General features: G+C 44.2%; 1 protein-coding gene across 1 annotated transcript; it reads right to left on the minus strand.

Annotated features, from left to right (window-relative positions):
• Positions 1–234: 234 nt before the first annotated feature.
• LOC100192627 (uncharacterized) lies at positions 235–11,421 on the minus strand. The gene is made up of 19 exons (NM_001329573.1): positions 10,985–11,421; positions 10,126–10,520; positions 9,677–9,836; positions 9,483–9,562; positions 9,282–9,372; positions 9,090–9,185; positions 8,452–8,565; positions 8,288–8,371; positions 8,030–8,185; positions 7,866–7,940; positions 5,639–5,745; positions 5,354–5,540; positions 4,377–4,565; positions 2,532–2,612; positions 2,134–2,268; positions 1,608–1,936; positions 983–1,088; positions 676–825; positions 235–581 (listed from the first exon to the last, which is right to left on the minus strand). The coding sequence occupies exons 2-19, from the start codon at positions 10,362–10,364 to the stop codon at positions 435–437; spliced, it is 2,526 nt and encodes an 841-aa protein (NP_001316502.1). The 5' UTR covers positions 10,365–10,520; positions 10,985–11,421; the 3' UTR covers positions 235–434.
• Positions 11,422–12,611: the final 1,190 nt, after the last annotated feature.

Genomic DNA, 12,611 nt, shown 5'->3' on the forward strand with positions numbered 1-12,611 from the left:
AATGTTGGTCATACTCTGCATGGTAGAGAAAGTCTCCAATGATGGTTTTCCATTATCTAAAAAATAACACCTTAGCTCTAGTGCTTTCAAACACCCCTTAATTAATATCGAAACTATTTATTAGCAGTTTAGCACACATGCACAACATTCTATATGCCAATTTCAATGTAAACCTATGTTTCAGCACATACAATTTCACAACATTTTATCTCACGTACGAGTGCCCCTGGCCTTAACAAACAACAGCAAGTCCAGCGGGTTAAATTAGCGGAAACGGGCGCAAATTTACATCTTCACAATACTGGCTTTCCCCAAGACTACCTGAACATGCCGTTGTCTAGCTAACAGTAGCAGCAACACCGCACCATTCTCGTCTACAGAGAATGCAAAAATGGACGCTGATCGTAAAGTTTCCGCGGCGCACTTGGATCACATCAGATGAAGGACCAGTTGACGAAACAGAAAGCGAGGCAATGCACGTTGCCGTCCTCACCGAGAACTTTCCAAGCAACAGCTTGCTCGTAGGAGACATGGCGGCCCATCCCAGACAGGCACACCCCAGCCGGCAGGTACGCATAGCCCTGACAGAGAGAAGACGAGCTCAAAATATTAGTCTCTCGAAACCTAAGCATGGCACACAGCCAATCCTTTGGACAATGAGAGCAGCTGGTGGACCTGTTCCATCAGTTTCGGAACCTCCGCATGTAGTGCCTTTCTACCAGGCTCGTCAAAGATCTTGTCAAGGGTGAGATCTTGCAGAGCGACTAAAGTCGTTTCTAACATGTCAACTCCCATCTGGTTGCCGAAAGTAAACACAGGCTTTTCCTGAGAGAATGTAGGACAGTAACATGTGAGCCAAGAAAAGCCATGTTTGTCTTGCCACGTCAAGATAGCTATAGTTTCTTCTCATGGGAATCAGATTACATCCCAACAAAAGACCAACCAGTTTTCATAAACATGACTGACAAGAGAAAACAGTTACCTTGAAAGAGCAGCACAAGACAGCGTCTTGATGGTCCCAGAACATTCTCAAAAGTGATTCCCCAGCTTGATCCGAGTGGCTGACCAAATCCACCCCCAAGTGATACCTGCAAGCATGAAGAAAGTTCATTACCGTCATACAAGTCCGTCTTACACTAGTCCGTGTGCACTATACCCCCTTACAACAAACATTTTTTTTGATAGGAACCAAGGAAAAGTGGCCAAATGTTTCCTCTTAACATATACTCTCTCTGTCCCAAAATAGTATTTGTTTTAGCTCTTGATTTTTAGGTCTATATTCAAATAGATAATGATGAATCTAGACACATATATAAAACATATAAATCAAATATTGTATGAATCTGTTAACTGTCTAAAACAAATTTTAATTTGGAACAGAGGGAGTAATACTTAGGCCTCCTACGTGTTCGAGAAAACAAAAAGTGGACAAATGTGCAACCAAACCTAGGAACAACAAGGTGGCTTTATAAGAAGAAAATAGGGTACCCAAATTTGCTTTGAAGAGGTTAAAAGGACTCAAACTTGAGTGGTGAGCATACATCCACACCCTTAGGCCTTAACCATCTGAGCAAGGCTCAGTTCCTAAAATGGACAAATGCACCTACCGGTAGCTTTGGCAAATCCAGCGAACAAGTGTAGCAGCTTCGGGGGAGCCAGAAATTAACTTCTGCCCAGCAGTATTCAAGCCAGAATGGGAGGGAGAAATGGCCATTGATACTCTTTGAACCGCAGAAACGATGCTTCGAACATATTGCCGGGCCATAGCTGCAACGGTGTCCTGGAGATGTGTTTCATAGGGAAACTGAAAGGCAATTGTCAGCACAGATCTCAGGTTGCAAACGTCCTGAGATCCATTCCCTGCCACTTGTTGCGTGGTTGCGCCAACTTCAAGGCTAGAGGCCAAATCCAACGTTCTTCCAGAGGGTGGTCCGTCCTGTGGAAGATAAAGATGTTTAAAAGCTAAGCGTGCAAAAAAGAAAACATACTACCGTAACAAGGTGGAAAAGGAATAGTTTGGGTTAAATTCAGATAGCAGACATGTAAAAATTTTATTCTTTGTGGTGGCAAGAAAAGACAAGGAATGGGCACAAACTTTATCCCAAACATACAAACAAGTAAGAAATACTCAACTGTTTTTATGTCCAACGGGATCACGCGAAAGCCTGAAGATACCAATGGAGCATCATCAGGGAAAAGCTCATCGATTGGTGCAAAGACAAGCTGGAAGCAGGATCCCATTGATTTCTCGTCCATTCCAGTGCAAAGCTGAAAAATATTCAACTCAGGGATCTGTTAGAAGTTCCTTCTTTATAATGTAGTCCTACAATGCTATATTGTGCATAACTCATAACAAATGAGAAATCCAGCAGGCATATCAATACCCTAAAATTGACACAGCAAAACTCCATATTTAGATGATTAGTTCTAGTAACGATTTGTTTTAACTATAAGTATGTTATCAATGATTTGTAGCAAACCAGCAGGAAGACTGCACGTGAAAACCCTACAGAGCAGATTATTATTATTACCTGAAGCAGATGTATATCTCTAGACAAAAGGCCCTCGTCATGTGTAAGAGTCTGTCCTTCAAGACGAACAACTTCTAAGATCTGCATATTGATGGTAGGGAACAACCTGATTACACACATCATAATTCAGCAGAACACATAAATTTGTCTTTCATAACTGCATATTATGTATTATCTTGGCCAAAAACTATGGTCTGGTTTTAAATCTGATTACACACATGAAAAAATAAATAAATGCAGGAGGTGAACATGAAATACGATCACAGATCAGACACAAGGTGTTAGGATTTATGGGCTAGGCCCAATTGAGAAATTCAAATAAATCCCAGAAAAATCACAAAAACCCATATAAGTGTATGGCTAGAGAATGGTGAAACCAATAGCACCATATTGCTAGCTCTAGTGGAGTAGAGCTAGCTTAATTATGGAAGCCACACTCACTCACCAAGTCATGGATGAGAAGAGAGAGTGTGGAGAGCCACGCGCGCGCGCTCGCTCGCCTGGCCTGGGCGGGGCGAAGGGCGCGGGCGCACGACATGCGCGTGAATGGTCCGCCGAAATCCGGCCCCTCGCCTTGCGGGGGCACGGCTTCCTTTTGTCGTTTGAATTTTTGGTTGCTTGGCTGTTAAGTTTAGAACCTAACCGATCGCTATAAAATCTAAACTGAACGCGAGATTTTCGCGGGCGGATAAGATCGAAGAGCGCTATCTGGTCGCAGACTCGGCCCTATAAAAGGCGCCTGGCAGCCAGCATCCAAATCATCTCAGTTTCGCTTTCGCCTCTCTTCATAGCTGAGCCGTCTTCCAGTTCTCTTCATCCCGACCGCAGACGTGCATCTGCGATCAGGAGAGCATGTCTCCGGAACCCTTCGTCTTCTAGATCCTGCACCGGGAGAAGGCAAATAAGGTTTTTGGGAAGCGTCCTCACGCGACTGCTCGTGATCTTCTGACCTCGTCGACCCTGCTGATTTTGTTGCTTCGAGGTCGTCGACCCTGCGGATTTCGGCTCACGCCATCAACCAGTATGTCTGATCAGTACGCATCATCTGATTTGACTTTTTACTTCAGTTATTCTGATTTGGTCATGATTTATATTCGGAATTTAATCTGGAACTTGTCTAATTATTCAACACAAGGGCACAGTGCTGGACATGCAGAGAGGTGTGTGAACATAGGTGGAGCATCAACACACGTAAGGTGACACACATTAGATGAGGATGTTGTAGCAGCACAGGACAGGTCAATGCAAATGTGTCCAAGGACACAGGACTGTCACGATCTCATACGTTGATGATGTTGCAGGTTTGTGGGTAGTGGCGGCTGCAGTGCAGTATGCATAAATAGATGGGGTACATGATGACCAGTGGCCACGCTCAAAGAGGCAGCATGGAGGGAAGGTGAACAGAGGTGTGGGATGCATGACAGCAGCACTAGGTTAGGATCGGAAGAAGACAGTGGAAGGAGTAGAAGTGGTTGGAGCTCAGATTCATGGTACCATCTAGAGAGACCAATGGGCTCTGAGGGCTGATTTGGTGGACATGGATCACGAGAGGATCCATGAGGAGGAATCCCCTTATTCAATTTTAAATAGCAAGAGGATTACTCCTTCATGGATCTCTATCCACCAAATCAACCCCGAGGGAGTGGGGGTATTGTATATAGCTTCATACAACTTGTGTTATAAACTTACACGTATAAAATCTCTAGGTCTGTACATATATTTAGGCTATACGATCTCTAATGATAACCAACAGAAAATCTGAAATGCCAATACTGAGTAGACCGTGAACGATAACAGCACTTGCAGCAAGTCTTAAAAGCTTCAATGGAAGGAACTGAACATTACCTCCTCATTCTCCACCGTGTGAGCAAGGGGCATGATGATCTGACTCCCAGAAAACCTCATAGGCCGCAACCCAGGAAGGGAACAAGGGCTTGTTTTCAATGCTGAAGCTGAATACGCATCAAAGTTATAATCTGCCCACTCAGATCGATGTTCCCTCAGGAACCTAACAAGGACTGCTGGTGGAACACTCTGGAATTACAAACAACAGTATGTAAGGGCACAACTATATATATTTTAACCAACCAACAGATTGTTCACAAGAGCAGACACTTTCATCTACTTGATTATTAACATCCAGTATTTATGGTTTCCATTAAAGGCAAAGCAAAGAAAAACTTAGATAAAATACTAGCGTACCAATACCATTCTATAGGACCCAGCACAGACGCACAATACAATCTGAAGTCACAGCCAAATGAAATTCATAAATTCAGGATACAAGGTCTGTAAATATATATGGGTGTGTTTGGTTTGAGAAATTAGGTGGTCCATCTCCTTCTCACTCCTCACTTTTTTATTTGGTTTGTGGAATAGAATGAGTTGATCCATCACCACCTCATTCCTCATAAGCTAATAATTAGTGTGTGTGTGTGTGTGTGTATATATATATATATATATATAAGGAATGAGTTGATTCCACCAAAATTTATGGGATGGACTTATGATGCATTACCTTATGAAGCATAGGGTGACTCCACAAACCAAACACGCCGTATACGGTATACATATATATGTTTCTCGTATGGCATGAATAAGCTATTTAACATATTAATATCAGGATTATAGAAGTGAACTGTTGCCTCAATACTTTTAGGCCTGAATTCCAAGCTAACTATTTTAGGTAGTACTCCCTCCGTTTCTTTTTATTTGTCGCTGAATAGTGTAAAATTGCACTATCCAGCGACAAATAAAAAGAAACGGAGGGAGTAGTATATAGCAACGGGTAACTAATTTATGTGAAATTAGTGCACTCTCACCTGCAGCAACATTGATGCTTTAGCGCATATGATACCTCCAGGTCCAGGGGCTCCAAAACCAGTAGCAGGATTGCTACTGCTCCTGATCTTCTTCGAGTTGCAAGCAATGATAACATCTTCCATGCCATCTCCACACATAACGGACCAACCATCATCATTGAAACCACTTATAGCATCATTAAAGCCTCTAGAAGCGAATAAGATTGGTGTTATGATAAACAGCATGCTCCTTCCCAAAGAAAAGGCGCTGATGATGCAAGAGTACAACCATTATCTAAGACTCACCTACTCAGCCTCTGACTAAATGTCCGTAGAACAGCTGGCTGCCTTCCTAGCGCATATACAACCTCTCCACTTGTTTCTTGAGCAATTTGTCTAAGGTGCCGTAGCGCCTGCATAGCAACAATCAGTGTAAATCACATAGGAAAAATACCACTTATTACCTCCTAGAAGGTAATAGGAGAAATATGGAAAATAGATTCGGATTAGATCTAATATACATGCATGATCTAACTTACCTATTTGATGTAATGTGACAGGTTGATGAGATCTAAAGTATCTTTCTTTTAACATGTTTATTTTTGTAACGTGACAAAAATTCAGAAGTGACTTAGTCATAACAATTTTTATAAGGGGAAAACTATGTGATCTGCAGCGATTTTTCAGCGGTGATCTGCAACAAAGGGAAGAAACAAGTATGGTTCTGATCATGAGTTCAGAAATAGAAAAGAAGTTGGCTCTATACATTTATCAGATCCCTGCTTTAGTATTCAAACATGATCCAAGTCAGTGCAAACATATTTATCTGTATGAGGACCTATGCATGCTCAACATGCTGCCAAACAAAAAAAAAACTTGGTCGGTAGGGGAAAGTCCGCCGCCACGGTATTATATTAGGAGAAGCTCAATCGGAGCCCCGACCGAGAAAGGTCACAAAAGGTGGCCTCCCGTGCAACATGAGGGCCCGCCCCTATAGACTAGATCTTTAATCGTGTTTTGAGCCCTCCTAGTCCCTGCACAAGGACCCACCCTCCATAGATCAGCCCATCTTATGTGCACACAACCAGAGAAACCAGCGAGTGATCTTTTTTAACCTCAACCTAAAATTCGCTCCCACTGGGATTCGAACTCAGGAACTTTGGAGTTCTACTCAGACCACCTAACAAACTCAGCTAGAGGCTCTTTCGCATCGTGCGTCCAATCAAATGAGGGGGATTTCTTTTTTCTTTACATGGTCATGTCAGTGTAAACAAGTATTTATTTGTTTGCGGACCTATGTGCACTCATCATGCTGAGATCCTAGGAATTTATTTTTTTACCTGATTATTTAGAATATTTAGTAGGTCCATATTTTCTAAAAATTTTGTGCTGCCTTTTTTCAATGATCTTGCTCTGTAAGAATTGTCTCTACACGGCGTAAGTTTACTTGGTCTAATCATCAGGACCCACCAACTCTAGTGAAGTTAGATCGAGTGCTATGTTCAGTGGAATGGAAGGACTTGTTCCCAAATTGCGTGCTAGAGTATAACCACTGAAAATTCATATCACTGCCCTCTTATTCTTGGATTGAGGGATGTCCAGGACAGCAGAAGAAGATTTCATTTTGAGGCCTTTCGTCCCAAGCTGGATGGTTTCTAAGAGGTGGTGGAGGCCTCCTGGGTCTCAGTTCAGAATAGCTTCCGACCCTTTGATAATCTAGCAAGGAGAAATATACAGAGTTGAAGCCAGAAAAATGTGGGACACGCCAACACTCAGCTTGCCCTTGCATGAGAGTTTCTTCACCAATTGGAGATTGCTGAAGAGGCTCGGGCTCTTTCCAGTGTGGAAGTTTGGTTTAAGAATCAGCTCAAAAAACACAGCCTGGCCCTATCATCGCTCAAGACTCAAGAGAACAATTGCTAGAAGCTGTTCCTGCATTGCCTGGCTCAAAGATGGAGATGCCAACACATCACTCTCTGTCACAATGCTGAAAGACATAGGAAATGTAAAACTTCTATTGATCAGCTGACTGATGGAGATCATGTTCACACTAGGCATGAAGACAAAGAAAAGGTAATCCATGAGCTTTTTCATGGACTAATTGGTGCCAGCTTAGACAGGGATGTCACTGTCAATCTTGAGGAGTTGGATATCCCCTCCTATGATCTTACCTGTTTACAGGCACTCATAATGGAGGATGAGGTCTGGAAAACAATCTCAGAACTACTCCCTGGCAAGGCTCCTGGCCTGGATTGGTTTACAGGGCGTTTTTACCAGGTCTGTTGGTTTACCATCAAGAGTGACATTATGGCTGTGATATCTGCTGTCTGGAGCACAAAATTCATTAATTTTGGACTGCTTAACAGTGTCTACATCACACTTTAGACACAGCCTCTCTGCAAAAATGCAGGTGTAAGGCTTGCTTCAGTTATTCCTTGCCCAGACCCCACTCATGTGGGAGTCGCCAGCACTCCGTCCTACAAATTATATTATGGAATGTCATATGCAGATCTGAAAGGCTGCAGCAACTCACTGTGGTTGTCATCTTCTGGGCAACCACCCGAGACGACTCGTAGAGGGGACGAAGAACTTCAGGAACACTCCAAGCCTGTAAAATATGGTCACACTGAATATGTAACTAGATGAAGGAAATTTAACATCAGTGTAATAAGCACGTAGAATTCGGGAATATCATACGTCAAGATCCAGATGGTCCACTATTCGCACAATCGAGCCCCCACCCTCACATTGGCGAACTAAATAGCCACTAGGAAGCATCTCAGCTCTTACAAATTGTTGTGTTGTGGCAGCACTTTGACCATCTCCTGAACCACTTAAGGATCTCTCACAGACCTGAAACATACAGGAACATACACATAGTAAACAATAATTCATTTCATAAATTTACCTTGTTAAGAAGTCAAGCAAAGACAAAGTATTCAAATCTATACACACCACAAGACTGCCGTCCTCCATAGTGGTTGTGTATCTCAGTGTCCAAAAGTCACGTGCAGGAACTAAAGTAGTAGGAGCATACATCTGAAGGAAAAAAACCAAAACTACATATAAGAGCACCATTGTTTTTTAACAAATGTAATGATCAGCAACGTATAGCTAACCTGCATGTAAACAAGTTCAATGGTTCCACCATTTCCAGCTGGTAACATTGTATAGACTTCAAGACTCCGACAATCACGAAACCAAGATGGACGATCTTTCAAGATTTCCACTATCTATCAAGCAAGCAATCGTAAGAAACCTCCAGATAATTTACAGACTGTATGTCCAAAAAATTCAGAAAATGTTCTAAGTTTTGAACCATGTGGCAAAAAAAAAAGAGGATCATTGTCCAACATGGCAATTTAGTTATAAACAGAATATTTTGCAAAGAAAACTTTGATGTGAAACTTAAGCTGCCAGTTTTGAAGATGTTAATTGACCAAACAAGTACAGACGAAGTCTTAACCCACACATAAAGCTTAGTTGTACCTTCAGGATATTATCATCTGTACCGCCACATGAGATACACTTTTCACCTACACCACCAGCCTTTCTCAATGACATGTAGAGCCAGACCCACATGTCATTGGATAGCTTGGTGTTCTTGATGAAGAGTGCATCTCAAACAGTGGTATGGATGAAAAATCCCTTTAGCATAATACAGATTCAAGAGTTTTAATGTGTATTCATGTAAACCAACCGCAGAAATTTTTGAGGTAAAAGCAAGTTCGGAACAAAGTGCTAAAACATAAGCTACCTTTGTTGGTTCTAGGTTCACCAGACCACAGGCACGGGCAGCGACACCACGGCCACCATGTGAAATGGTCACAATACCAAAAGAATCCGGACCAGGCTAATCACAGAAAAGAGATCGACATAAGCATGTTTCAATCAACTTAATTTTCATGCCAGAGCATAGAACATTGAAAACTCTAAAGTTATCAATCACCTTCATCCCAGGCATCTGGACCCAATCAATAGCAGTCCCTGTAGCCTTTGAGAGGAACTCTGTCAAGGTCTCCTCTGCAATTGCAAGGAGCCTGGCCCAAAAGTGGAAAAGGTTTAGTATCATGTATCAACAGTACGTTCTTATTAAACACTATTGAAGTGAGAGAGTTTCACAGCAAGCTCTGGTTTACAGTTTACTTACCCTGATGGGTTACTCGCATCCCTTAGGTTTGCAGGAGTGGTCGCATTTGACTCACAGCTCGCATCAGTTGCCAGTGACGGCTGTAAGCAGTAAAGAGATGGTATCAGAAGAGAAAACAAAAGGCAGCAAGAAGCATGCAGGTATTCCAAAGAAATGCCACGATATGGCTTCTGGTTAACAAAACCAGGGCTTACATTCTGCAGCTGCTGCTTCATGTACGCATTCTCGTGAACCAGCTGGGAAACCTGCTTCTGCAATCGCTCATTCTCCTCCATGAGAAGCTTGTTCATTGCAGTCAACTTTCTGTTCACGGACTGGAGCCTCGAAGACTCATTGCGTTGCTTGTCACGGCACCTAACACCATGAAAGAATGGGCACAGAATTCAGCTAGAGCGGACAAATCAGAATCAGCATGGCTATAGTAAAGGGCTGGCGAAAATCAAGAAGACGAACTACGTTTTGGCCATTTGCTCAGAATAGCATGGAACAGACTTTCAGGTTTGCACGACATCATTACGATGTTTCTACGGCTATTCGTTCTACCAATCACATCATTACGATGTAGAAACAAAAGGATTCATCGAGATTCACTTCCTCGAGGATAAGCTCCAACAGATTTGCTGACTAATTTGTCAGCGCTCACCTCCGGTTCTGGAACCAGACTTTAATCTGCTTGGCCTCGATGTTTGAGAGGATGGGGCACTCGCGTAGCAGCTGCTGCCTGCGCGCGGAGCTGGGCTTGGGGCACTCGGCGTACACCCGCTCCAGCGCCTCCACCTGCTCCGGCGTGTACCGCACGTACTTGCCCGTGTCCATCCCGCTCTTCTCGTACCCGCCGCCGCCATCGCTGCTCCCGCTCCGCATCGCTACGGCTGCTGCCATCGTTGCACGGCCACCGACCAGCACCGAAAGCAAAACTCCACCACGCACCCGTCCTCTCCGCCTCCGACCACCACTTCCCCTTTGTCAAACACTCAAACGGACCCTTCTCACGCCGTCGCTACCTGCAATTCCACCTTCTCACACACCGATCAAAACCTGCGAGATTCCAACGAAATCGGTGTTAGCAAAGATTTAATAACCTGAAAAAACGAAGTGCCGTCTCTATCCATCAGGCAAAGAAACGTAGAAAAGCACGCAAAGGAGTCAGCTTTTGGCTTGAAACCGAGGAGAGAAAAGGGGCGGCCACTGCAGAAGCAGAACACGCAAATGCGGCCGATTAGCCGCGTCGGGGACAGGGGATCGGGAAAACGACGCTGGAACCGCACGATTCCGCAACGCAAGACGAGATTGCAGGCCACAAAATCCAACGCGCAAGATGAGCGGCAGTTCAAATCCGCAATTTTTATCCCACACACACACTTCCCACGCAAAAGCAGATAAAAGCTCAACCAGAAGATCGCTTGACAGAGTCGAAAGAAATCCCAAAAAAATCGCAAGAACACGCAATGGCTCGCCGCAGAGGTACGCGAAACGGGGGCTCTGAGGAATGACGCGTTCACCTGTTCAGCTTTCCGCGCGCGCGCACCAGCAGCCAAGAGACGCACGGGCACCGTCGCCAGCTGCTGACCGGCATCACAGCGTACCACCGCGTCCGCGCAAACCGCCCCCCGCGACGGTGCACGGAGCCTCGGCCATCGACTGCAAAACACGCGCGCACCCGCCCAGCGACGCCTCCCAGAACCAGCAGTGCTGGCTAGCCCGCCCGGTTGCCGGATAATGTCGAAACAGAAGGAGACGACAGACGAGGAACCCAGCGGGTTCAGGAGGAGCCGACTAGGAGGAGGGGAGGCAGGAGGCAGGAGCCGAGTCGCCGAGAGCGGCAAAAGGCGACAGCTTTAAAGACGAGCGAGCGAGAAGCAGCAAGAGGAGACAGAAGAGTGGCAGCAAGCACTGCAGCGAGCTGCTCCTAGCTAGCAGCCTAGCACGTCTACTGTGAGGGCGCACGAGAAGAACTGCAGAAGAGGTGGAAAAAGCTGAAGAGGGAGGAGAGCGGAAGGCCACGTCCACGAGAACAGCTGGACTCGGTGCACGTAGCCCCTGAAGCTGGCGGTGGGGTCCGCGGACAGAAGTAGCGGCCGCATCGCGGACCACTGTTCCACGGAAAAGACGTCATTATTTTGTCCGTGACATTGCAATGTCGCGTGACCCTGACCTCTGTTTGAGTTATGACAACGAAATTGCAGTGAGGCAGTGACCAAACAAACGGTTTATTATTTATGTGAAAACCAGCAGGAGAAAAATCCTACATTGCGAATGTAGGTATTATAGATGTGATTCATAATTTAGACCGACCCAACGGCGTTATGCATCACGCGATGCACACAGGTAATAAGGATGCGTTTGTTCGAGATCAAACTAAAATGAGGCGGGGTGACATTGTCCCCTTTATTTTTTAATCACGCCGCCATCAAAAATTGTTCCCGTGTTTACCTTGCTCTTGCGTAACTCGCATCCAAACACTAGAAAATATGGTCGTCCTCTTTTATCCCTTCTTGTACGTCCAACCAAACACACCCTAAGCAGGGCCGGACCTGGGGGTGGTCGAGCCGGGCGGCCGCCCAGGGCCCCCAAAATGTTGGGCCCCCCACTAAGTATATATTTAAGTACAGTGTTTGGTGATTAAATCAGACTAAACAAACAACATTCGCTTTGTTAGTTGATCGATCAAAATATCTAAGCCAAGCTATGATCACGTTCACGTCTCTACTATATTTAAACACCATTTTTCTAGTTCCATGATTTCCACTGTCATTGTGCATTCTATATTTAAATGAAAAATGCTAACATTATGTACAATAAGGATTCAAACCATAATTGTTGGCTTTAAACCAACATTTACACTCACTTAGCCAATAGAACACACATGTCTTTATGTTTTATATTATATACTTAATCGTAAATAGAAAACGTAGCAATGTACGAACACTTTACTAGTATACGGTATACGTCATTTCCTATTTCCAAAGTGCCCTAATTCTTGCCAAGTAATTACGGTTATATAAGAGACAAGCTACGATTACGTCCACATATATGGTTATATCATATCATCAAGATTGAAATAGTATATGTCGATATTAATAACATACTCAATGTCTCTGTATTAAAGAGTGTTCGAAGAAACTTTAT

This window comes from Zea mays, chromosome 1 (assembly GCF_902167145.1).
Source record: "Zea mays cultivar B73 chromosome 1, Zm-B73-REFERENCE-NAM-5.0, whole genome shotgun sequence".
NCBI lineage: Eukaryota > Viridiplantae > Streptophyta > Magnoliopsida > Poales > Poaceae > Zea > Zea mays.